Source organism: Pantherophis guttatus, chromosome 3 (assembly GCF_059756535.1).
Source record: "Pantherophis guttatus breed Tessera chromosome 3, ASM5975653v1, whole genome shotgun sequence".
NCBI classification, from domain to species: Eukaryota; Metazoa; Chordata; class Lepidosauria; order Squamata; family Colubridae; genus Pantherophis; species Pantherophis guttatus.
Window position 1 is genome coordinate 116,604,530 of NC_142065.1, and position 27,957 is coordinate 116,632,486.

General features: G+C 42.9%; 1 protein-coding gene and 1 pseudogene across 7 annotated transcripts in view; both read right to left on the minus strand.

Annotated features, from left to right (window-relative positions):
* HDAC3 (histone deacetylase 3) overlaps positions 1-27,957 on the minus strand; it is a 187,172-nt gene that overhangs the window by 108,307 nt on the left and 50,908 nt on the right. For 4 of the 6 annotated variants that reach the window (XM_060686757.2, XM_060686756.2, XM_087891207.1 and 1 more), the window contains exon 3: positions 22,499-22,641. The exons of the other annotated variants lie outside the window; for them this stretch is intronic. In XM_060686757.2, coding sequence (XP_060542740.1) covers positions 22,499-22,641 — 143 coding nt within the window. The remainder of the gene's footprint in view (positions 1-22,498; positions 22,642-27,957) is intronic. 6 annotated transcript variants of the gene reach the window in all.
* On the minus strand, positions 12,700-17,455 carry LOC148114789 (uncharacterized; annotated as a pseudogene). Its single transcript, XR_015732931.1, has 2 exons — positions 17,438-17,455; positions 12,700-17,302 (listed from the first exon to the last, which is right to left on the minus strand). The product of XR_015732931.1 is annotated as an uncharacterized LOC148114789 (transcript).

Consider the following 27,957-nt stretch of genomic DNA (forward strand, 5'->3'; position numbering starts at 1 on the left):
TTTAAGCTTTCCTTTATATAAACTGCTATCCTTCTTTTTTTTGTTTCTGCCAATGCTACAAATAATTTCCCTAGTTTGGGGACCTCCAAAAAAGAATATTACTTGTAGTCATTTATGCACCCAGCATACATCAGAGAGAATACTATAATAAGTTACACAGAAAACTAATAGAATCAGAAGTAGATAACCTATGCATATTAGGTGACTTCAATGCGGTGGCAGACCCTTAAAAAGACTACAAAACTGGAAAAAAGAAAAATTATGAAAGGAAAATATTACCACCCGCAGTTTTTGAATTGGCCCAGGAATTTAACTTAAAAGATACAAGGAGAGAAATTAACCCACAAAAAAAGCAATATACCTTCTTCTCTAACCTCCAAAAATCATGGTCAAGGATAGATATGGCGTAGATGGACCCAGCAACAGGGAAAGACATTGTGGAAATAGAAATTGAAGCCAATTCCTTGGCAGACCACAATCCATTAAAAATCAGTTGGAAAGGAGAAGTCAGGAGGACAGGGAGATGGACCATGAACCAAAGGACAGTGAAAGAGAAGAATTTTATTCAATACTCAAAAAAAGAATTAGGCCTGTTTTTAAAAGAAAACTGGAATGAAGAAACTACAATTCAAAATTTATGGGATACAATGAAAGCTTATATGAGGTTTATCGATAGCATACACAATAAGGAAAAATAGAAATAAAAAGAATCAACTTGCAGAGCTCCAAGGAAAATTAGAAAAAGCAGAATCTAAATTACAGGAAGAACCCCTAAACAAAGAAATCAAAGTAGAAAAAGAGTTAATTAAACACAAATTACAATTAATAACCCAAGAAGTAGCACAAAAATTTAGAGCAACTAAACAAAATTATTTTGAAAATGCCAATAAGCCTGGATGATGGTTGTCTTATAAATTAAAAAAAGGAAAAGAAATTAATAAAACAATTAGAGGATGAGAATGGAATGGTGCATCTACAGGAAGAAAAAAAGAAAAGCATAGCAGTAAACTATTTTCAAAAGCTATACAGTTCAGAAAAAATTGAAGAGGAGAATATTCAAAGATACCTTCAAAAAAGGAATCTTCCAAGAATAGAAGATATAACAAAAGAAATATTAAACGAAGAAATAACGAAACTGGAGATTCAAAGAGCAATTCAAAAGCAAAAAATTAATAAGACTCCAGGGCCCAGATGGAATTCCCGCTGAATTTTATAAAACATTTCAAGAGTCGTTAGAACAACTGCTATTAGAAACATTTAATGAAATACTGAAAAAGGCCAGGATACCAGAATTCTGCAAGGAATTGTTAATAACTCTCATCCCCAAAAACAATAGTGAACAACAGAAGATACAGAATTATCAGCCAGTCTCTGATAAATGCTGACTACAAAATATTTATGGCCATAATAGCGGATAGAATTAAAAATATACTGAACAAAATTATACATTTGGACCAAAATGGATTCCTACCCAACAGATATATAAAAAACAATATAAGAATTATCATCAGCATTAGAATATTACGAAGCCCACACCGAAAAACAGGTAGCTGTAGTTTTCTTGGATGCACAAAAAGCTTTTGACAACTGGGACTTTATGATAAACCAATTAATAAGAATGAATTTTGGAGAAAAAATTATAGACACGATTAGAGCCATATACACTATACAGATGGCAAAGATAATAATCAATGGGGAACAAACAGAAAGTTTTGAAATAATTAAAGGAGTAAGACAGGGCTCCCCGCTGTCTCCTCTGTTGTTCATTCTGTCTGTGGAGACATTAATGTCCCAAATTAGAGATAATTCGGAAATAAAGAGATTAAAAATTAAGTCATAAGAATATAAGGTCCAAGCCAGATGATCTGGCATTTATTATTGAGGAACCTTTAGAATCTGGACCTATTTTTACTACAAGACAAACCAATTTGGCGCAGTAGCAGGATTTAAAATGAATAAAGACAAAACTAAAATATTGACTAAGAATTTAAACAACGGAGTGAACAACTAAAGGAGGAACTGGGAATCTCGAAAACAAAGAAAATTAAATATTTAGGAATTTGGATATCAGAAAAGTGTACTACCATAAAGAGGGAAAATTACGATACACTCCTATTACAAATACGAAAAGATTTGGATAACTGGACTAAATTACCAATATCATTAATTGGCAGAATTTCAACGATAAAAATGAACATATTGCCCAAGTTACTATATTTATTTCAAACAGTACCAATAACATTAGGGAAAACTTTTTTTGAACAATTGAACAAATTGACATCGAAATTCATATGGTCAGGGAAAAAAACGTGCATTAAATTCAAATTATTGCAAGATAGTAGGAAAAAAGGAGGTTTCGGTTTACCAGAATGGGAACTTTACTATCAAGCAGCATCCCTAACATGGCTCAAAGATTGGATATAACTTAAAAATAAGCGGATATTAACGATAGAAGGCCATGACCTTCAACTTGGTTGGCATGGCTTTTTATGGGATGGGAAAAATAAATCACACTTATTTTCAACATCATAAGGTAAGGGATACACTACTGAAAGTATGAGAAAACATTAAAAAGAATCATTGTATGAAAGTCCCAGTTTGATTGTCTACAATGGAAGCAATGATATATCCAAATACCACTGACCTAGATAAAATGGTGAGATATGCAGATTTATTAGGACACAAGGACAAAACAGGACAAAAGGAGAATTAAAATCAATACAAGATATGAAAAAACAAGGAATAAATTTGGAATGGTGACCATATTTACAAATCAAAACTAGATTTAAAAAAGATAAGGAACAATTTGGCATAAACAGGAAACAACTGGAATTAGATAAAATAATATTAGGATCAGGAAGAAAAATGATTACAAATATTTATAATTACCTATTAGAATACAAATTGGAAGAAGAAACAGTAAAGGAAACAATAAGTAGGAATTTTGGACATTCCACAGAATTGGATAAATGGGAAAAATTGTAGGAGAAAAATTATAAATTGACCATGGCAGTATCATACAAAGAAAACAGCTATAAAATGGGTGGCATTTAACACCAGCGAGACTGGCAAATTTGTAACCCAATTAATCACCTCAATGTTGGAGATGTGGTCACAAACTAGGGACATGCTACCACATGTGGTGGATGTGCCCTAAGGTGAGGAAATTTTGGTATAAAATTAAAGGGTGGTTGGAAAAGATTATACTCCAAAAGGTAGATTTCAAACCAGAGATGTTCCTCCTAGGAATGATTGATAGAAAAATGGAAAAGTTTCTATTATATTATACTCCATATTCTAACGGCGGCCAGAATTACTGTAGCGCAAACGTGGAAGTCGACAATACACCATCAGAAGAAACAATAATAAAGAAAATCCTCGAATGCGCCGAAATGGATAAATTATCTATGGAGATCAAAGAAAGAGAAGACTCGGATTATTATAAAGTGTGGGATAGGTTTTATACATGGTTGGAAAACAGAAACCAAATTAAGAAATAAGAATATAAAGTGAAATTTGATATTAACATACTGGATATGAATGTAAATAGTGACCCTGCTAACAAAAAAGTTAATTAACAAAGTTAATTATGAATATTTAAAAATAAAGAGAAGAAGCGGGAGGATAAAAGCTAAGAGTAAAGACAAAAGTCGATGCAGAAAGTTGTAAAATTGTATATATCTGTTGTTAGTATTGTATTTTAACGTCTGATGTGTGTGCGTTTGTTTTTTTTGTTATTGTGTGTTTTGTTTTAAAATGTAAAATACTCAATAAAAATTATTTAAAAAAAGAAAGAAAATGAATAAGGCAGTAGATCAGACATAGTTAAGTTGGTAAGGTAATAGGCAAGTTCCTGGCTAGAATTAAGCTTCCAGTATTTCAAACGTTTAAGTCATTTGGATGTTTTGCATCCAAAATGTACCACCTGAAGACTCCCTTCAACCCTGTCACAGCTCAATAATAGCTGAACTCTGAGGGAAACCCTTTATATCAGCACTTTTCTTAAAGTACCATTATCTAGATCAGTGATGGTTATCCTTTTCGGCACCGAGTGCTGAAACTGGAGAACGTCGGAGCGCCAGAACCTGAAAGACAGCAGCTGGCTAGTGCGCATGCGTGCGGCGACCAGCTGCTCTTCCGGGTTCCATTGCGTGCATGCACACTGGCCAGCTGCTCTCTTCCGGGTTCTGGCGCACACTAAGACCAGTTGACCACAGGTGCAAAGACCAGCTGGCCGAAGCTGACTGCAGGTGCGAAGACTAGCTGGCTGGCACGCATGCACACACTGGAACCCAGCAGCTGGCAATGGCACACATGCCCACAGAGTGGCTGTGTGCCACTTCTGGCATGCGTGCCATAGGTTCGCCATCACGGATCTAGATGAAGTGAAAATTACCATTAAGCACTAGATGAGTGATTAAATTTAAGAGAGAGAAGGGTAACTTTCTTCATGTAGGAAACAAAAATTAAATGCACAGGTATGTGATAGTGGATATGACTGCACTTTTCAAATACCAGAAATACAAAAGGTGGTCAGAACCCATTCTTTCTTGCTCCAGGATATATGGAATAATACACTGCTCAAAAAAATAAAGGGAACACAAGCAGAAGACATCCAAGATCTGAATGAAAGAAATAGCCTTATTAAATACTTTGTTCATTACATACAGTAGTTTTGTGTTCCCTTTAGTTGTTTGAGTAGTGTATAAACTACTGTATGTAAAGAACAAAGTATTTAATAAGGCTATTTCATTCATTCATATCTCTGATGTCTTCTGCTTGTGTTCCCTTTATTTTTTTTGAGCAGTATATATTTGGTTTATAGGAAGGGAAATGTCTGTTAAGATTTTTTTTTAAACGCTTCCTAACTGGAAGAACAGTTCGAGAGCGGAACTATTTGCACAAGCAAATGCTAGGCTCTGGTTCAAGGGAAATAACAAATTATATTGATTTGGGATGCCTTTATTTTGATTCTTGCACTGAGTAGGCATAGCTTACACAGCCTCTTTCAATTCTGATTCTGTGGTTTATGTAGGTAACACATATAAAAATTAAAAGGTGCTAATATGTAGTTTAAATTATTTCTGTACCAGATTAGAACATTGACTTTGCAGATAAACTGTTGGAAAAGATTTGCATTTTCATGTAACTTAAAAATGAGCAGGAGGAATAACTTACCAAGTAATGAGGGACTTCTGGTTGCAGCCGCGGCTGTGCTGAGCCCCGCGAAAATCCAGCCAGTAACCGCTGCCGGAAGACCCTTCGGGGTCATAGCCTCCTTGTAGGGGAGGTGAAGGAAGGAGAGGCACTTCGCTGGCCACAAGGAACCCGCAAATTCCTTGTTAGGTCCGAAGCAAGCTCTCCCGAATAGGAACAGGCATGACCGCCATTGCTGGCAATCACAAAGCCGGGACACTCGGCACCCAAGATTGTGCAGGAGCAGTGTATGGACAGAACACTGAAACTAGGTGAGATGATTACCAACTTTTATTTGCAATAACAAAAAGAATATGAAAAGAAAACTCCTAAGCTTAAAATAGGGGTGAATTAATACAAGGGGAAAAAGAAAAAAAACAGAAACAAAAAGGCGGAAAAAGCCCAAGAGTAGTTATAAAATACTGAAAGCTTGCAAAAAAGCTCAAATAATTTGAAAGCGGTTTTAGGGAAAAATTACTTGTTTATTTGAATTTTTAAACCTCCTGGATTTATTGGATTATCAACTGTTTTTGACAGATTGTTTAACATTGGATTTGGGAATAAGAGAGCCATCTACTGGAGAAAGAGTGTCAACGTTCCAGAAAAAACCCTGTTCTGTCCCCGTCTCCACACACACATACAGCCAGCCGAGGGTTAAAGGAAGCACTTGGCACGCACACAGTTTGTTATCAGAAACTTGGCAGCAAGACGAGCACCGACTGCCAAGTGCTTTTACTTCAATAAACGGGAGTATCCCTTCACCATATAAACAGAAATACACACAGTTTGCAAATAGTCCAGTTCAAAACAAGAAACCTTCGGCAGATTTAGGCGTTGTTCAAAGTGACTAGCCAGAGTTAGTTTTTGTCCGTCACAGAGTCTTAAATGGCCACCACACTCTCTTATATAGTCTCTGGGGTGTGGTCCAGTGACTCAGCCTAATCCCTGGCACGCCTCCTCAACTGCTGCAACCGTTTATCACGCCTTCGTTGGCGTGGATCCAGGAACGACAGATCGCTTCCATCGCTATGGAGTCTCCATCGGAGACACCTGGCTCCTGGCTAATCTCCTCTTCCTCGGCCGGCACCTGAGGCAGTGCCAGAGAGGAGGGGCCTGGAGAGGGAGGCCTGGCCGACTCCTCTCCTTCATGTTCGGAGCCTTCTCCCTCCGATAAGATAGGCTCGGAGGACGGAGCCACAACAACCCCAACTCCAAGTAAAGACGTGGAAACAAACATTTTTCCAAAGTTCTCTTTACTAGAAAATAGGCAAACTGGCACATCTGGGAAAACCCGAATCTGAAACGCCTGGGTTTTCCTTCAGTAAGTCAAAGCTCCCAAACCCATCCCCTTTCCCCCCAGTCAATCACATGCTCCAATCAACATCCGTTCCATCTTGATCCAGCCCCAACCACTCCTTCTCCAGATGCTGGATCGCCCTGACCTTGACCGACAGGAAGAATGCTATTATGTCTACTAACAACCCCTCTCCTTAATCCCCTCTCCTACTTTCCCACACATGAGAAGGTGGCTGTCAACTTGCAAAGCTTTCAAGTTGCCGTAAGCAGGAGGGAGGGAGAACTGATAGAGTGGATTAATTTCCCTAACTGAAGTTATATTCCATACATGCTTTCTTTCCGCAATCAGAAGAAGGGTGTTGTATTTCACAGCCAGCCAAAGTGGGTAATTGGAGAATGTGATTTATGACATGGCCAGGGAGGAGGGGAGAGACAGGGTCATAGGGGAATGTAAATCTACGTGGGATTCTAACTGCATCTGAATATTGCCGAAATGGTGCTCCTAATAAATGACTGTATTTCTTTTGAAGTTTGGCTCATGGCTCATGAATTAATTAGGGCATCTTTCGGAAACTTCACAGACACTCACTTTTAAAATCTATCAAGATTATCAGGTTTCCTGAATCCTGGACTCTCCAATATCTGGGGTGCTGGGAGGGAAAATCAGGAACCATGGCCGAAGACGGGCTATCTGAAGAGAGCCTAATTGCAGCCAGAGTGCAACCTCCCTCAGACATCAAAGCTGAGATGCCTGCTCCAACGGCGGAAGCAAGAAAAGATGAGTATTGGTGGGAGTTAATCCCTAAAGCAGCTGAGGCTGAATTCCCCTACCCCAATGCCCGGGAAAAGGGGAAGCCCCTGAGCGAGCTTGGAAGAGTGGAGTGGACATTGGACTGGAAACAAGCCAGGCTCCCAAAACCCCTGGGGAGTTCCAGAGAGCAGCCAAGGGAGGAATTTGACCGAGCCACCCTTCCCGATGAGGGGCCATCGTGCAGGCCAAAGGAGAAGGGAGGAGCAGTGGATCCCTTTGAAGTGAGAAGAAGCAGACAGGAACACAGCCCCCCTTCTCCACCCATCAGAAGGAGGCTGCAACCAGTGTCTTTTCCACGCAGCAGGCAGCCCCTCTCTCCCTCCAAACTAGAGCTGAAGAAGAGGGCCAGCTACATCAAATGCAAGCATACAGAGGCCAACAGGGGAAGAGAGGAGCAGTGCTGAGTGAACTGCCTCAGTTCAGAGGAAAGTTTGATGGGGACTCAGACCAGCTAGCTCTGTTCCTTGACTCAGCTGAGATCCACCTAGAAGGTTATGGACACCGCTACCCATCCCCCAGAGCCATGGCGAATACCACTGCAGAGAGGCTAGAGGGGGAAGCAAGGGAATGGCAGCAGTCCTCCACAAGAGAGCCCCCAACTGCAAGACGTAGACAACTTCCTACAACTGCTAGAGGCCAGATTCGAGGAGGCAGAGGAAGACCCATATGCAAAGGATGAGCTCAGCTATCTAAAGCAGAGGGGCTGTCCCATTAAAGAGCACATCCGAGAATTTAGGAGAGTCATTGGGAGGCTACCCCCTTTGCCAGAGCGGTTGCTAGTGCACTTTTTCAGAAAAAGCCTGGAAAATCAAATTGCCCAGGTAACCGCTTACTGGGACATCTCAAACCAGCTCTCTGAGTGGTTCAGAGTAGCAATAAAAGTCGACAGTGGCTCATGCGCCAACAACATGAGAGAGCACACAGACACGAAAGAGAGGGGGCAACCCGACCTGAAACTGCCCAGCCAATGGGGAACCACAGCACAAAAACCATCGCCCAAACAAGTCCATTGGGCTCAATACTTCAACCGTTTTGATTTTGTGCTAAAGCACATTCCAGGGGGAGGAACTTTCTAGCGGATGCCCTCCCGCATGCCCCAGTACAAATGTGAGCGGGAGCAGGTAGTGGACGCCATTGTTCCCCTTACCCAAATAGCGGGCCAAGTAACCACCAGACGACAACGCCACGACCGGCACGACCAACCAACAAGCGATCTAACAGCAAAACTCAAAACTGAACTGTTGGCAGACCCCTGGTTCCGAGACAATCAACACATCCTGACAAAAAGGGATGACCTCGCATGGAAGGGGACAAAACTCTATGTCCCGGAATCCCTACGCACTCTGATCCTCCAGAGGAGCCACGACGTTAAACCGGCAGGCCACTTCGGATTCCTAAAGACTTTACACTTAGCACGGAGGCAGTTCTGGTGGACCAGCATAAAGAAAGACATAGACAGTTATGTAAAAAGTTACACCATCTGCGCCATGATGAAGAAGCGACAAGAAAACCCCCCGGACTGCTACAATCAGTAGCAGAGCCAACAAGACCATGGGAGGAGATTGCAATGGACTTTATTATTTATTTATTTATTATTTATTTATTTATTTATTTATTTATTTATTTATTAATTATTTATTTATTTATTTATTATTTATTTATTTATTTATTGGTTCGATTTATATGCTGCCCTTCTCTGAAGACTCAGGGTGGCTTACAATGCGTTAAGCAATAGGCTTCATACTTTTGTATATACCTGCTTAGTAGGGCTTTCACCCCCCTCCCCCCCACGGTGTTCTTTTTTATACAAAGTCATCTTATTGCCCTCACAATCCGGGTCCTCATTTTACCTACCTTGAAAGGATGGAAGGCTGAGTCAACCTTGAGCCTGGTGAGATTTGGACTTGTAGTAATTGCAGGCAGCTGGTGCTACTTAACAGCACTTTAGCCTGCTGCGCCACCAAGGCTCTTTATAGTGGAGTTGTTGAAAAGTGGGGGAAACACAGTGATCTGGACTGTAATAGATTTATTTTCCAAACAGGCACACTTCATACCCTGCAGCGGACTACCCTCAGCCCACCAGTTGGCCAAACTGTTCCTGAAACAGATCTACCGCCTTCATGGAGTACCAAGAAGAATTATCTCTGAAGAGGGGTCCAGTTCACTGCTAAGTTCTGGAGGGAGTTCCTACGGTCCATTGGGTCATCCCAGGGCCTTAGCTCAGCCTTTCATCCGAGCACCAATGGGGGGGTAGAGAGACTGAATGCCATGGTAGAGCAGTACCTGAGATGCTACGTGAACTATCAGCAGTCCAACTGGGTGGACCTCCTGTCTTTTGCTGAGGTCGCATATAATAATGCTGTTCACAATAGCACGGGGCTAACCCCGTTCAAGGTAGTGAGCGGCATGGACTTCGTCCCAATGACTGAGTACCCAAGGGAGCCCCCCTCCCTCAGTCAGCTTGACTGATTGGATGGCGACACTGAAAGCAACCTGGGAGAATGTCAAGAAAGCACTAGCTAAAGCGGCAAAAACCTATAAGAAACAGGCAAACACCCAGCTCCCCAAAGGCCATTTCAATTGGGGGAGAAGGTTTACCTCTCCACAAAATATTTGAGGTTAAAACTCCCTAACAAGAAATTGGGGCCAAAGTTTATGGGATCATTCCCCATAGTAAAGATAATCAACCCGGTCACGGTGCAATTGAAATTGCCCCAACTGCTAGGGAAGATACACCTGGTATTCCATAGTAGCCTCTTAAAACCCGTGGTCGGATTGACCCTGAGGCCACTACCCTGTGAGCCCCCAGACCCCGTGGTCATAGGGGGCCAGACCCATTATGAGGTGCAGCAAATCCTCAATTCGAGGTGAAACAGGAGACAGCTCCAATATTTAATCAAGTGGAAGGGTTACGCCTCATCAGAGGCATCTTGGTAAAGAGTCGAAACATCCAGGCTGATCGCCTTATAGCCAAATTTCACGCGAAAAATCCAAACAAGCCAGGTGGGGGGTCACGTCCCTAAACTCTACATCTGTACTCAAATTGTTTTGCTTTGCGCAGGTTGCCCTCGGGAAGTGAGGGGAGCCGAATGTCAACTTGCAAAGCTTTCAAATTGCCATAAGCAGGAGGGAAGGAGAACTGATAGAGTTGATTAATTTCCCTAACTGAAGTTACATTCCATACATGCTTTCTTTCTGTAATCAGAAGGGTGTTGGATTTCACAGCTAACCAAAGTGGGTAATTGGAGAATGTAATTTATGACATGGCCAGGAAGGAGGGGAGAGACAGGGTTATAGGGGAATGTAAATCTATGTGGGATTAATTCTAACTGCATCTGAATATTGCCGAAATGGTGCTCCTAATAAATGACTGTATTTCTTTTGAAGTTTGGCTCATGGCTCATGAATTAATTAGGGCATCTTTTGGAAACTTCACAGTGGCAGCATTGAAGCTTCCGGCCTAATATGGCTTCCAAAGCTGAAAGGTGTCCCCCCCCCGCCCCGCAGAAAGAACCACATCCTGAAAAATAAAGCAGACAAAACACAAAAGAAGGAGTTAACACCATTCACCAGACTCCTTGACCCCTTCTCCCCCCACCCCCGGGGGACCTTTCGGTTTCTCAGAAAATTTATCATGAAATTGTTTCACTAGAGCATCAGCATTTACACCCCAACTCTTCACCCAAGTAGCTTCAGCTAAATTTACCAAATGTATCAAATATTATAAGCGACCCCTGTAGAGTCTAGAGTCCAGGATTTTCTTCACCTCATAATGAGTCTTCCCTTGCACTACCAAAGGAGGGGGTGGAGCAGCTGGCAAGGGTCTTAGGGTAGATTCTCTGGCCAGTCTCAATAAGCTACTGTGGAAAACGGGATGTACTTTTCCTAATATGCGAGGGAGGCTAAGTTGGACAGTCACTGGGTTAATAACTTTCACTATAGGGAAGGGACCTATGAATTTGGGTCCAAACTTCTTGCTGGGTAACCTCAATCTTAGGTACTCGGTGGACAAATACACCTTATCGCCTATTCGGAAAGGTTGTTGGAGGGACCGGCATTTGTCGACCTGGGCCTTATACCTTTCCGCTAATTCTGCTAAAGCTTTCTTAGTATTCTCCCAACCCTTTTTCAACGAGGTCATCCATTCTGTTAGGGACATAGAAGTGGGTGGCTCTCTAGGCAACTCAGGCATCAGCACAAAATCCATGTCCGTAGTTATCTGAAAAGGAGTCAACCGAGTACTGGTGTGTACTGCATTATTATAAGCCACTTCTGCAAACGGTAGCAAGTCCGCCCAGTTTTCCTGTTGATAATTTACATAACCCCTAATGTATTGCTCCACCATTGAGTTCAATTTTTCAGCCAATCCATTAGTCGATAGGTGAAAAGCTGAGCTAAGCCCCTGGGATGACCCAATGGATCACAGAAACTCTCTCTAGAACTTAGCGGTAAACTGGACCCCGCGATCCGATATTATTCTCCTTGGGACTCCATCTAGCCTGTAGATATGTTTTACAAACAGCTTTGCCAGCTTCTTGGCTGAGGGTAGTCCGTTGCAGGCAGTGAAGTGTGCTTGCTTGGAGAATAAATCAATGATAGTCCAAATAACCCTGTTACCACCCCACTGTCAGGAAGCTCAACTATGAAGTCCATCGCAATCTCCTCCCAGGGTTTGGTGGGTTCGGCCACAGCCTGGAGAAGTCCAGGGGGCTTCTGGTCGCGATTTCATGATGGCGCAGGTGGCGCAGCTCCTCACATAGTCTTCCACATCAGCTTTTATCTTTGGCCACCAGAATTGTCTCCTAGTCAAATGGAGGGTTTTTAAAAATCCAAAGTGGCCCCTTAGTCGAGAATCATGATTCCTCTTTAGCACCAGGAGTCGCAGGCTGCGGGGCACATAAAGTTTACTCCCTTTCCATGCCAACCCGTCTCTTAGGGTTAGGTCCGCCTGGTTTTCCTTGAACCAGGAATCAGTCGAGACCACCGCTTTTAGCTCCACTGTCAACTTGTCTTCAGGGAGGTTGGAACCGTGGCGCGTTTGTGCTCGGGTGCGGGCTTGGGTGGCTGGCTGAGTCTCTGAGAACATGGCGTGAACTATCTCTTCCCATCGGCTGTCAAATTGGGGCTTACGGGAGAGAGCATCAGCTAAAAGGTTTTTACCCCCCCCCCGGGATGTATTTCAGGTTGAAGTTAAAGCGTTTGAAATATTGAGCCCAATGAACCTGCTTGGGAGAAAGTTTCCTCGGGGTCTTCAGCACCTTGAGATTCTTGTGGTCAGTCCAAACCTCAAACGGCTCATTAACCCCCTCTAGGAAGTGTCTCCAGGATAGGAGAGCCCATCGCACCGCAAATGCCTCTTTTTCCCATACCGCCCATCTGCGCTCAGTGTCCGTTAATTTTCTTGATACGTAAGCACACGGCATTAGATTGTTTCGGGCGTTCCTTTGCAGTAGAATAGCAGCCACTGCCACATCACTTGCGTCCGCCTGAACCACAAAGGGCTTATTTGAGTCAGGATGCTGTAGGATTGGCTCCACTGCAAATAGGTGTTTCAACCGTTCAAAGGATTTTTGACAGTCCATTGTCCAAGCTAGAGGTTGGCTAGGTTTTGGCTTGGTGGGAGACGGGCCGATTTTTAGCAATTCTGTCAAAGTGAAGGAAGGGATGAATTGTCTGTAAAAGTTTGCAAATCCCAGGAAGCTCTGGAGTTGCTTACGGGTTCGTGGGGGCTGCCAGTCCAGCACTGCCCTCACTTTCCCTGGGTCCATTTCAATTCCCTGACTCGACACCCTGTATCCCAGGTAGTCCAAGGACTCCTTATGGAACTCGCATTTGGACAACTTCGCATAAACTTGGTCGCTAGGAACTTTTTCAGCACTTGTCTGACCAATTTGACATGTTCTTCCATACTTTCGCTGAATATAAGAATATCATCAAGATAAACAAGAACCCCCTGATATAGGTGCTCATGCAAAGCATGAAGCTGCATGAAGACTGCGGGGGCCCCTTGGAGTCCAAAAGGCATGACCCGGAATTGGAAGCTGCCCAAGGGGCAGTTAAAAACAGTCTTCCATTCATCTCCCTCCTTTATGCGAACTCGGTAGTAAGCTTCTCTTAGATCTAGCTTGGTGAAAATCTTGCCTTTTGATAGGTGGTTCAGTAAGTCCTTCATCAGTGGGAGGGGGTAGGTATTTTGTATGCAAATTCCGTTCACGCCCCTAAAATCAACACACAATGTACCATCTTTTTTTTCTTTAAACAGTACTGGGGCGGCCATCCTGGATTTCACAGGCTTGATGAACCCTCTGGCTAGGTTGTTGTCAATGTACTTCCTCAACTCGGTCATTTCAGCAGGTGTCATGGAGTACATTCTGGGTTTTGGCAATTTGGCTCCAGGCTGTAATTCGATGGCGCAGTCCATGGGCCGATGAGGGGGGAGGAGGTTACATTCTTCCTCACTGAAAGCTTCGGCTAAGTCTACATACACCTTAGGAACTTGGTTTGCCTGGAAGCCCATCTGAACAAACCGCTGCTGTTTCTGGCTGCTGGCCGTTATGGATAGGTTGCTCTTTGGGGGGAGGGGCAGGGGGTAATGGGCCAACCCCTATTCTGATTTTCTGGTATCCATCTTCCCATGTGATGGTGGGGCCCCATTTGTCCAGCCAAGCCAGGTCTAGTATGATAGATTCTGACATTTTTGGGGTTACTATAAATCGTATAAGTTCATGATGTTTCCCCATCTATAATTTAATCAGTTCGGAATATGGGTGGCAGGGACTCCCCCAATAATGTTCCATCCACCTGGTGAAATTTAATTGGGTGTTTTAAGGGTGTTGTCCTGATCCCCAATTGTTCTACAACTTTAAGCCCGATTAGACATCTGGTGCAGCCAGTATCTATTATTGCTGGCAGTTCTGCTTGTTTCCCTGTCTCTGGCAGCACCACTTTTACTTTAATTGAGAAGGGGGAGATGGGTGCACTCACCATCGGGTCTTCATCTCCGCTAGCCACACTGAGAGGGGCTTCTTTAGCCAGAGGGTCCTCACTCTCTTCAGTGAGGAGGGGAATTTCCATGGCTTTTCTGGTGAATTGGCTGGTGTCTGGGGTTTTCCTTGGAGCCCTCCTGCCTCGTGTAGCTGTGGCAGGATGTTGTTGTGGAACTGGGGCAGGGGCCAGGCACTCAGAAGCTCAATGTCTTGTTTGTCCACACCGATAGCACTTAATTGCCCCCCCCCCAGTTGAGGGGGGATGATATTAGTAGCCTTTGAAATGGGCCTTCTAGATTTATTTATTTATTTATTTATTTATTGGATTTATATGCCCCCCTTCTCCCGAAGGACTCAGGGTGGCTCACAACAATAAGAAACAGAGAATACAAAAGTTAAAAGACAAATTAAAACAGAATATCCAATAAATAAGGTTAAACGTGGGAATACCAATTCAAATTTAAGATTTAAGAATTCAAAAAGCTACAAAATCAATTTAGGGTCAACCCAGCCCCGCCCGTTGGAAGAGCCAGGTCTTCAAGGCCTGGCGGAAAGTTCAGAGGTCGGGGATTATCCGGAGCTCCAGGGGTAACGTATTCCAGAGGGTAGGGGCTCCCACAGAGAAGGGTCTCCCCCAAGGGTCACCAGTTGACATTGTCTAGCCAAAGGTACCTGAGGAGGCCAACTCTGTGGGAGCGAACCGGGCGATGGAAGGCTACCGGTTGCATGTAGGGCTTTAAATGTGATCACGAGCACTTTGAATTGCATTCAGAAGACAACGGGAGCCAATGCAGACTGCAAAGGAGTGGTGTAACATGGGAGTACCGAGGCACCCCCATGACAACCCACGCGGCCGCATTCTGCACCAGTTGAAGTCTCCGAGTGCTCCTCAAGGGCAGCCCCATGTAAAGTGCATTGCAGTAGTCCAAACGAGAGGTGATGAGGGCATGAGCAACTGTGAGTAAGGCATCTCGGTCCAGAAAGGGACGCAATTGGCGAACCAGGTGCACCTGGACAAAGGTCCCCTGGCTACAGCAGTCAAATGATCTTCCAAGCTAAGCTGTGGGTCTAGGAGGACTTCCAAATTGTGTACCTTCTCTGAGGGGGTCAACACCTCCCCCCCAGGGATAGCGATGGAACATAGTGGACAAAACGGGGTGCCGGTAACCACAGCCACTTGGTCTTGTCAGGGTTGAGTCTAAGTCTGTTCGTCCCCATCCAGACCCATACTGCCTCCAAACACCGGGACATCACGTCAAGGGCATCGTTAGGGTGATGCGGGGTGGAGATGAAAAGTTGGGTATCATCAGCATATTGATGATACCGCACCCCAAATCCCCGGATGATCTCACCCAGGGGTTTCATGTATATGTTGAACAGGAGAGGCGAAAGAACCAACCCTGCGTCACCCCACAAGGTAGGGGCCTAGGGGTCAATCTTTGCTCCCCTGCCAGCACAAACTGCGTACGACCCAAGAGGTAGGAGAACCACTGAAAAACAGTGCCTCCCACTCCCAACCCCCTTAGCCATTGCAGTAAGATACCATGGTTGATTCTCCTCCTGAATAAGATCATAAATGAGCGGGGCCTTATTTACCACAGACTGGGCATTGAACAAAACCAGCCCAAGTCCCGAACCCTGTGAACCCTCATCACTCGGACTGCGAGAAGGGTAATAAAGGTCAGGACCGGCAAACGTCTGAAGATAGCGGATGCGTGCCCCCTGGGTGCTGCCAGACCTTCTGCTCCCACCATATCTGCCCCTCCCAATCACCGTAACGATAGAATAACCCTCTGTTCCCTTCGGAGTCCTATCTTTCCCCACCCTATTTCCCCCATCCCATACCAATCAGACGGTCCAACCCCCTGTCCAACAAGGAGAGAGGACATACCCGTGCAAAAGGATGGTCCTTCAAAATCCATAACTCTGCTACCGAATGCAATTGTATACAATCTGTCCTTAGCCTCTCCTCAGTCAGCTCGATTTTATCCACAACAGAAGGCCCTAACATGGGCCTCTGGAAGTCAGGCCTCATGTCCTCCATAATTTGCACCGCCCTCTCACGGCTGGAACGAAGGCCATCGTCCTCTCACGACAACAGCCAGCATGTCCTCCATAGTTCACCCCACCCTCTCACGTTGGGAACAAGGCCGTCGTCCTCTCACGACAACAGCCGATGGGTGGTAGGCGACCACATTGGTGGATGATACAAAAGATCTCCGGAAATAACCCCTGGGAAAATCACCATCCTCTCACAATATCTCTCACGGTGGCACTCCACGGAGGTCTTACGTTTCCATCCCTCACAAGGGAAGGGTAGAACAGCGACTGGGGAAAAAAGGGGGACGTCCGCGAATAGAAACTCCGATTAAGCTCCGATTTAGATAACGCTCTCCGAGGCGGCTGCTCTGCTGGGGTTTTGCTGTGGAGTGGACTTCTCTGTTTAGAGTTATGGACATGGTAGACCAGTCGTGGAGACATTCAGGCACCCCCCGGATCCCACAGGCTTTTCTGACTTCTGGGTCAATAGCTTCTTTAAAGTAGTATAGGAGTATGCGGTCAGGCCAATGCCCTAGATTCCCTGCAACTCGTCTACCCATACAAAGTCTTTTATACATCGATTACCTTGCTTCATGACCTTTAGCATGGCTTCACTTTCATTTATACAGTCTGGGTCCTCAAATCGGGAATGCTGCAGTGTAATAAACCCATCGGCATCATTCAGTTCTGCAGCGCCCTCATTGTGCAGCTGGGCTATCCATTCAGAAGCCTCTCCCTCATTCATCCCATCTGAGATTGCCGAAACCAAGTCCCGTTCTGATTCGTATTGGTCCCCGTACTGATCCACGTGAGCTCAGACCCTGCTGAGGAAATAAGCTAGTTTTGCCAGCGTCCCGTCAAAGGTTGCTCTGAAGCGGGGTGGCGTTGGCCTTGCGGGTGGAGGGGCTCTGGCCGCAGCTGGCTGGGCTAGAACTTGCTGCAGGGCTGCTCCTTGTTGCTGCACTCCAACTGGCTACTGGGAGACTTGCTGGGCTGGAGAGAGGAGGGACAATGTCATTGGCTGCTGGGGGAGGGGGCCCGGCTGTTGAGCTGTTTGCTGTGCTGGAGGGAGGGGGGGCATTCCAGCTGGCTGCTGGATTAGTCCCACCTGTGGTGCAAGGGTCATTGGGCCATAGGAGGGCTATGGAGATCCCTGGAAGCTTGGAACAGACGGCGCGGAATACCACTGGCACTGGACCTATCCCTGGCCGGGATAAAACCCCCATCCAGGCGGTATACTCTCAGCAGGAGGTAGCACGAAGGCAGGCTGGGGAGGGGCCCCAAAAGGGGGCTTTTGCATTCTGTATGCCGGCTGTGCCTGCTGTCCCACTGCTGCAGGATGGCCATGCTACGTTAATCCTCTCGTTTTGCCCCTGGCTGGGTAGGGGGGGGGTTCTGCGCCCTACTAATCCCCTCTCCATGTCCCGGATCAGGGAAGGTGAATGTAGGTTGTGCTAGCCTCCATCTCACCTCAAGGGGTTGGGAAGAGAGTGAGTAACTCCCCACTTCCATCCACTCAAAACACTCAGGGAGCCCAGTTAAGGACTGGCTTCGCATTGGGTGCAGCCGGTCCCAGTCCCGGGAGTCTCCGGATCTCACAGCAGTTCCCATCCTCCAGTCTGGCTCATGGGGCGATTTCATTTCCCCTCCTGGAGCTGGGTTAGACTTGCAACTCTTCCAGGAATCTGATGCCTTGGGCCAAGCCCCCAGCCGAAGGGCTTCCTCTGCAGCCTCCATGGCTCACCCCATTTCTTCAGAAGGAAGGGGTCGGTAATTCCTTTAGCATCTGCCCCCCCCCCGGCGGGCCCCTCTCCGATTTCTCCTTTCTCCTCCATCTTCACTGAGTTTTCGCACCACCCGGGGTTTAGGTAGATGCTGGGGCTCAGCACCCCTGACAGCCCCCTTATGGGGTGCCGTTAGGCTTTAAGGGAGATTTGGGTTAATGTCAGCGTTCCAGAAAAACCCCAACTCCAAGTAAAGATGCGGAAGCAAACATTTTTCCAAAGTTCTCTTTACTAGAATAGGCAAACTGGCACATCTGGGAAAACCCAAATCTGAAAAGCCCGGGTTTTCCTTCAGTAAATCAAAGCTCCCAAAACTATCCCCTTTCCCCCCAGTTGATCACATGCTCCAATCAACGTCTGTTCCATCTCAATCCAGCCCCGACTACTCCTTCTCCAGATGCTGGATTGCCCTGACCTTGACCGACAGGAAGAATGCTATTATGTCTACTAACAACTCCTCTCCTTAATCCCCCCTCCTACTTTCCCACACATGAAAAGGTAGCAGCATTGAAGCTTCCGGCCTAATATGGCTTCCAAAGCTGACAAAGAGAAGTATTGCAATGCTAAAGCTGCAGTATATTCAATGAAAGCTAATCTAATACATAGAATAGACACAAGAACATCTGGTGAATGGCCTGACCTTGACTCTGTTGTTAGAAGACGACTGGAAAATCTAAGAACATTCAAAGGTGGGGTTTTTTTTCCTTTTTGAAGAGTTATAAAAGGAACTAATTTGCAAACAACTACATTAAAATTGCCAATTGGATTATGAATTGGAAAGATTGGAGAAATTTAGTGGATTAATTTGGACTAATTTGGACTTGGACTATTAATGTTATTTAATATAATATTCTACGAGGCAAAAGAAGAAAAGGGTCAGAAGAAAAGAGAGAAGAAGGAAATAAGACTGTAAAATTTGAACAATTGGGAGATATATAATTGGGGAACGATAAGGCTCTAAACTATTATGAAATAAAATGTGGGGTTTTGGAGGTTAAGCAGGAGTTTCTTAAAGTTTGAGATATTGGAATAATAGAAAGATACTTTATATAATTTGTATTAAAATTACTATAAAATGGGTTTTGAGATTTATGAAGAAATATTGTTTATGTTAAAAATATGCATGAATTCTTAAGAGACAACAAAGAGACTAAGGGATTGTTTAAAGATACAGAAATGAACGTAGAAGCTACTCAACAACTGGGGGGGGAAAAGGAACACGATACTCAAGAAATAGATGAGAAATTAGAAAAAACTGGGGAAGGAGAAAATAAAAATGAGAAGCAAGAAGTTAAGAACAAAGAGGAGAACGGATTAATAAGTAGAAGTCAATTACATAACCTCTCAATTTATAAATGGTATAGAGCCGTAATGGCGAACCTATGGCACGCGTGCCACAGGTGGCACACGGAGCCATATCTGTGGGTACGCAAGTGTTGCCCTAGTTCAGCTCCAGTGCGCACGTGCATGCCGGCCAACTGATTTTCGGGCCTTCCTGGCCCATCAGAAGTCAGGAAACGGGCTGTTTCCGGCCTCCAGAGGGCCTCAAGGGTGGTGGAGAAGGCTGTTTTCGCCCTCCCCAGGCTCCAAGAAAGCCTCTGGAGCCTGGGGAGGGCAAAAAACAGGCCCACCGGGCCATCGCGTGCCAAAAGCAGGGGGAGCTCAGCGGGGGGTCGCACACGCATGCGCGGGGGGGCAGGGTGCATTGAATTACGGGTGTGGGCACACATGTGCGTGACCCCCCCGTACTCCCTCCGCTTTTGGCACGCGTCGGCAAAAAGGTTAGCCATGACTGGTATAGAGAGAAAAGAGAAAAACCTCTTTAAAAAAAAACAAAAGGAAGTTTTGTGGAAGGGTGTTCAAACAACACAACAGAAAGAGACAAAAGGCACCCAGAAGGGAAAGGTTAGTAGACACAAAAAAATCAAAGAGATACAAGATTCCAAGAGAGAGAGATAAAAGGCTGACCAAAAAATCAATAAATGATAGAATTTAGAAAGATCAAGAGGATGGATAATGAAAAAATATATTAACAAAATGGGAAAATACCATAACCTCAGTAAGTTTAGGCTAGTAAATGGTAAATTAAGAATAGGCAATTTAACTATAGTATTAATGTTAACAGTGTGTTAAAAAAATATTGTGAATTTAAAATATTAAGGATTAGAAATAGTGGGGATTTTGAGATATACTCCCGTGATGGATTGAATATTGTTAATAATAGGTGTTATTAATAATCCTATATATTTGGAATATTGATGCTATGGTGGAGTAATGAATGATTTTTAAAATATGGAAGGATAACAATTACAAAGGGATAACAAACACAGTGCAAAGAAATGTTATCTATATTTAAATGAATCAATGGGAAAATGTAAAAGGAATATGAGCCGAGGTGGTGCAGTGGTTAGAGTGCAATACTGCAGCTACTTCAGCTGACTGCTAGTTCAGCAGATCAGCAGATCAGCAGATCAAATCTCACCGGCTCAAGGTTGACTCAGCCTTCCATCCTTCCGAGGTGGGTAAAATGAGGACCCAGATTGTTGGGGGCAATATGTTGTTCATGTTGTCTTTGTTGTAAGCCGCCCAGAGTCCTCGGAGAGTGGGCGGCATAGAAATACGAAAAATAAATAAATAAATAAATAAATAAATAAATAAATAAATAAATAAATAAATGAAATGAAATGAAATGAAATGAGACTAGTATTGTTTGAAGTTGCATGATTATAACTCCACATATTATTTGTATTATTATTGTTAATGTTGTATAAAAAAGACTTGATGCAATCAATGCACTGTCCAAAAATATGTATGTTTATATTGGAAAAAAATAAAAAATAGTTCAAAAAAAAAAACCTTACCAAGTGATGAGGACTTACATTTTTCCTACAGAATTTATTTTGAGATTGAATCAAAACAAATGCTTAATCGAATGAAATCTTAGGCTTGGTCATAAATTTCCCATATTTGCAACATAAATCACTGTTTGACAATAGATCAACAGACTCTGAATTCAGCTTTCTTCCTCTGTAAGTATTTGTCTCAATCTTGAACTTTTCCAAATATATGTACCACACATAATGTCAGGTCTGTCTCGACTTGGACATTTAGGAAAGAAAAACCCTCCAATTCATTTCTTTTACTAAAGTCAAGTGGTGACAGTGAAAGTAACTGAGTATTGCTACGCAAGGGTTGCAATTTTGACCTTTCTCTGGCCCTCCCCCCTTCACCAGTCCATCAGTGTCCAATAGTATTTAGTTTTGATGTTTTGGGCTTTGAAGTTTGGTGCCTCTCAATGTACTTTCGCATTTCGTTCTCAGGCTTTGTGTCCTTGGCAGCCACTTTATTCTGGATTTATACCTCTGGTTCCTGTCAGCTTGTTTCCCCCACCACCAACCTTTTCCTACCCATTCCCATGCCCGACCTTTACTTCCCCAATTGCCTCCCCAATCCTTTGCATTTTATGAGAGGTCTTGTGGAGAAGTATTATTATTACATATAATAATTTCCATATTAACCAAACTCTAATAATTAGATTACCATTCAATTGCTGTGAGACATAGATGTCAACCTGCTGCTTTCATTCTGAAGAAAAAACCCACTTTCTCGATCAAGCCAAAGCATTTTGTTACTTACAGTGACCCACCAGTTGATTCTGGAATGTGCACATACAGGAGATGGAACTACATTCCTTTCATACTATTGCTCCCCCTGCAATTAGTATTTGCAGTAATGGTAACCCCAACCCAGAGGTAACACTGGGTCTTCAAGATCAATAGCTCTTGCTAGTCTTTGGTACCGCCAAAAGATTACCTGTTATCTGTACAAATGCATTTGTGTATAAACACTAAGCATGGAGATTTAAAATATCATATCTTAAAATTTCTAAGATCAAACATTTTGGGGTTATTGGGTATATTTTATATCTTGAGAAGTATGGTTGCTTGTGGGCGGGGGAGAGAGCTTGTGCATTCAAAAATGCCTAATTAAAATTAAAAAAAATGGCAGAGAGCGCTGTGGAGATGTCTGTTGTTATGAAGATAACACTGGGATCACAAGTCTAGCAGGATCAACACTACCATAAGGCACAATGAAGCAAATGTTTTATGTAGAAGATCTGAGGGAAAGAAGTTGCTGTTGCCCAGCTGTTCCTTCTGAGCTTCCCAGCATCCTTTTCACTTTGAGAACACAACTGTGTATATCACACAACCTGTCTTGCATTCCCTAAACTATCCTATCGCTTTCAAATGCAATTGAGAATTCGGTTTCATTACCAGTTGAAGATTTGTTAGTTCAGCTGGTTTCTATAAATGGAGTCTCCAAAACATGTAAATTTTGCACCCTTCTCACCTATCCTATACATCTAAATTGTGTAGAATACTAACCAGTCATCTCCCACATTGAAAGCATTGAGGCTTTTGGTGAATCCTTGCATGTTGTTAGGACTAACTCTCTGAAGAAAGTCAATATAATCTTCTGAATGAAAGCGACACATGTCATGCTGAGAAGCTTGATACGGCTTAAATACCTGCAGAAAAAAAATGCTTTTGTTCACAGCTGTATTCAAATAGTAATGAAAGAGTTGTTAAACCACAAACGTCTAATTTATATTAAATTCTAGTCACAATTTCCAAATAAAATAATCTGTTTTTTTAAAAACATCTTAATAATAACCATTTTATTATTAAACAAGCTTATAAGGCTAAAGTTCTCTACCTCAAATACATGTGGTAGATTACCATAAACTGGCAAGCATAATTACATTTATGTATACACACCCATCTTGCCCATCTACATGCAATTGGGGAGGAAAGGATGGAGAAGACTTCAATTGGAGGAGGAAGAAATGTGTGAGAGGAAAAACCTCTCAGCATATTGCTGCAACTAATTGATTGATTGGTTTGAACAGTTTGAATGAACCAATCAGAGCACAGTTTCCTGGCTCTGACTTTCCCGCACTTTCCAACGGTCAGTTGATGAGCATATAAGCAGCAGCAGCAGCAGCAGATCACTCAGAAGAGAACAGAACAATCCTGAGCTCACTCTCTACTCCTCCCTCTCCTCACTCCGAGACAAGATGAGACTTTGATGAGAGCATGCTGAAGTCACTACAAAGAGCTGAGTCACTGCCTTGCTCTTGAGAAAACTGACAAAGAACGCAGAGAGCCTCCCATGCTTGGGAAGAAGATTAGAGCTAATGGACTTTGCTGAGAGGAGAATCTTTTAGGCTGTTGATGCCTTCTTGTAGGTTTTGTTTTTATGTGTCTTTATTAAAGTAATTTTTCAAGACTCCTCTGTCAACTTCCATGCTTCAGTGCGTTTGTGTGCGTATGGGGTCACGGTCCGTTTGAACACAGAACCCCTCCTTCACAAAACGTAAATTGGACAGTATAAAATATAAAAAGACAAAACAGTTAAAACTACTATTACTACTACTATTACTAAACACAATTCTTCAAGAATAACAATTGAATTAGTAACTGCACCCTAAACATGAGGACCAAAATATGCACAAGAATCAAGAGTAACTCAGCATTAGTACAGGATCTAAAAACTTTTAGCTGGGGAACACCTGGGCTATTAGATGGGACTAAGATTAAGTATCATGACTATCAAATAATCAATGCAGAGGCTCCCAATAGCAGATCCCCGACTGACCCTCTGCACCAGCACCAGCTTCTGAGCCAACTCCAAAGGCATCCCCAGTTAAAGAACACAGAATAGTTCAATCAGGAAGTGATCAAATCTTCCAGATAACTGGTGCACCAACCAAAGATGAGCAAAAACTTAGTCACAACTTCCACCAGAAACATCTATAGGCGACACACTAAGATAGAGTATTTGATTCCTGATTAAACTACTCCAGTGTTCTTTAACTGGGGATGCCTTTACAGTTGACTCAGAAACTGGGGCTGGTGCAGAGAGTCAGCCAGGGAATCTGCTATTGGGACCCTCTGCACCAGCTCCAGCTTCTGAGTCATTTCCAAAGAGATCCCCAGTTAAAGAACACTGGAGTAGTTCAATCAGAAGGTTATCAAGTCGTCCAGATGATTCGTGATACTCACTCAAAAATTGCTGCTCTGGCTGCCAGTAGACTTCCCAAAACAATAAAAAGTGCTATAAACATCTAGGCAGTTTGCTACTGGATTATATCAGGGCCACCTAATTCTACCAGTCTGGTTTCACATCAAGAGAATTCTGACTCCACATGAGGTGGGTCTCATTACTAGACCCATAGTATGGGACATGATGTCCCAAAGGGAACCTTGGTTTCAAGTTTGCTTGCATTCATAAAGATCCAAACCACTGTTTTATTTCAATGAGCCTTTGGCAAAGGCAACCATCTGAATATAGTATTGTTTATCATACCAAATCATAATATCAATCATATCATAACCATGATGTGATATATCACTCACATCACAATAATCTTTTAGTTATTTTCTTTGTGAACCATTCAGATACTTTTTATTTATATCAATCTATGAATATAATAAAAAAGCAAACATATAAGATCCATTCATGTGGATGGAATATGCTATATTCTATCATTTTCCAGCAATATACTGCTTATACGGAGCTGTTGTTATTTATCCTAGTGCTTAAGGCAACTTTAAATACAGTTGCAAAAAAAAGTATGTGAACCCCTTGGGATTACGTGGAGTTTTGCATGAATTGGTCATAAAATGTGCTCTGAACTTCATCTAAGTCACAACAATAGAAAAACACAGTCTGCTTAAAATAATACTACACAAACATTAGATGTTGCCATGGTTTAATTGAACATAATATGTAAACATTCACAGTGCAGGGAGGAAAAAGTATGTGAACCTTTGGATTTAATAACTGGTTGACCCTCCTTTGGCAGCAATAACCTCAACCAAACGTTTCCTGTAGTTGCAGATCAGACCTGCACAACGATCTGGAGTAATTTTGGACCACTCCTCTTCACAAAACTGTTTCAGTGTAGCAATATTCTTGGGATGTCTGATGTGAATCGCTCTCTTAAGGTCATGCCACAGCATTTCAATCGGGTTGAGGTCAGGACTCTGACTGGGCCACTTCAGGTGTATTCTGTGCTGTTGAAGCCATTTTTTGTTGAATTACTTGTATGCTTTGGGTCATTGTCCTGTTGCATCACCCATCCTCTGCGGAGCTTCAGTTGGTGGACAGATGGTCGTACGTTTTCCTGCAAAATGTCTCGATAAACTCTGGAATTCATTTTCCCATCAATGACAACAATCCGTCCAGGCCCTGAGGCAGCAAAGCAGCCCCAAACCATGATGCTCCCTCCACCATGTTTTACAGTGGGGATGAGGTTTTGATGTTGGTGTGCTGTGCCTTTTTTTCTCCACACATAGTGTTTTGTGTTCTTCCCAAACAACTCAATTTTGGTTTCATCTATCCACAGTATATTTTGCCAGTAGTGCTGTGTGTCAGGGCGCTGATTAATCCCATTCTGCTTTTGGGTAATCGCACCTTGATTTAGAGACATGGATCATGGCATTTTCCTTGTGTATACCTTTGTAAGAAAATAAACCCTGAAGATATTTTTTTCTAAGAATAAACTCATTTATTTGTTATAAAGAAAGTAAAACATCTTACTAATCTAAAATAATTAAATTGTTACATTTTGGCAAAGTTCCTGCCGGCCACCTCTCTGTGGTCGGACTTCTTCGCAAGAGAACAAAGAAAAGTGTGAAGTAGAAAGAAAGGAATGCGGATATACGTAGTTAGCTTACTGATAACAAACTTGGCAAGCTACGGAAAGTCTGAAAGCCCAAAAATAATGAGCTCATCTGGTAAATACAAAAACGCAGTGACAACCCCTTCTTTTGCCAGTTGAGCGAATATCAGGTACATCATCAAATAAGGCACATCTTCTTACGCAGATACTTGTGTTGAGCTGGTGGAAGTGGTTTGTTGAGCATGTCTGCAATCTGATCATGTGTAGATACATACTGCATTTTAACAAAACCTTTTTTCACTAATTGTTTTATGTTTTGATAACGGATGTCAATGTGTCTGGACCTAGAACCTGTGAAATGTGATTCAGAAATATAAACCACCGATCCATTGTCTTCCATCACTGTGATCGGTCGGATCGGGTGTGTCCAGATATCTGTGACCAAAGCATGAAACCAAGTTAGAGGATTACATGCATCTGAAACACAAGCATATTCAGCTTCGGTAGATGAACAAGAAACAAAATTCTGTTTACGCACTTGCCAATAAACAGGACATCCATTTAAGAACATCATATAACCTGAAGTAGTTTTACGTGATTTCTTATCACTTGCCCAATCAGAATCTGCATAACAACATAATTCTGCATAATCAGTATGTGTTGGTTCTAACAATAATTTCATATGTTTAGTGCGTTGTAGGTATCTCAATAATTTCTTAACACATGTCCAATGAAACTGTTTTGCCTTATCTACGTGTCGAAACAAAAGATTAACACTAAGTGCAATGTCGGGTCTGGTCCAACTACTAATGTACAACAGTGACCCAATAACTGAACGTTAAAGTGTTTGATCCTCGAACTCAGGACTTGCTTCATGTGTCAAGTTGTGAAAATCTGTTTGCATGGGTGTCTTTGTTGTGTTAGCATCTTTCATGTTGCAATGATGCAAAATTTGTTCAATTTTATCCTCTTGGGAAAGACTAAACCCCTTCTGTGTTTTTTCAATCTGAACACCTAAGTAAGTGCTAATATGACCCAATGATTTCAATGTGAAATATCTCTGCAAAACTTTGGCAAAAATTTCACTCATTTGCTTATTTGGACCAATGTAAACAATATCATCAACATAAACAAGAACTATCTCATATGCATTGTTAGATCTTTTTGTGAACACGCACTCATCAGTTTCGGACTTAATAAAGTCCATTGAATTTAGTTTGTCAGTAAGACATAAGTACCACATTAAACCAGACTGTTTCAGACCATAAAGACTTTTGTTTAGAAACCAGGTATCCCCTTCTTGCTGTCGGAATCCTGGAGGACCTCTCACGTAGATCTCTTCATCTAGGTCTGCATGTAGATAAGCTGTGTCAACATCGAACTGGAAAACTTCTAAACCAAGAATAGTTGCAGTTGCTAAAGCAATTTTTACACTCTCAGTTTGGACTGTCGGTGAATAGGTATTTGTATAGTCCTCAGGATAACGTTGAGCAAAACCCTGAACTACAAGTCTGGCCTTGTACAGTGACTCACCATTTGGTTTCTTTTTGATTCTGTAGACCCATCGAGTGCCAATGACCTTTTTATTTGCTGGAGGTTTTGCAGGTGTAAACACCTTAAATTTCTTTAGACTGTCCATTTCAATCTGCATTGCCTCATACCATTTGTCTTGCTCTGAATCAGGAAGATGTTTGATTTGCGTGAACGTATCAGGTGGAAGTGTAACATTGCAAATCAAAGGCAAGGGAGCTTTTGTCAGTTGCCAAGAATATCATTGTGGAGGAATTCCTTTTGTGACCCTCTTGGAACGTCTTGGAACAACAGTCCAGTCTTCTTCTACTTCGTCCTCGTCCTCACATTTGTCACTAGCGTCAGCATTCGCGGCTTGCAAAGACAGAACATCAGGTTGAGAACTCGTGGAATCTTGATCATCAATCTGTGCAGTATCAGCAGTGTCATCTTTAGGAACATAAACTCCAGGATCATTGGAATGAATCCTGGACCAATCAACATCTTCTTCAAAATTAGCAGATTGGGAAATCACAATTACATGTTTAGAGTCAATAAATTTGCTCCATTTTGAGTTATCATCAATGCCCATAAATCTCAGTCTCTTTGTTGCTGGACCTCCTTTTCTTCTTTGAGCTAAGAGAATGT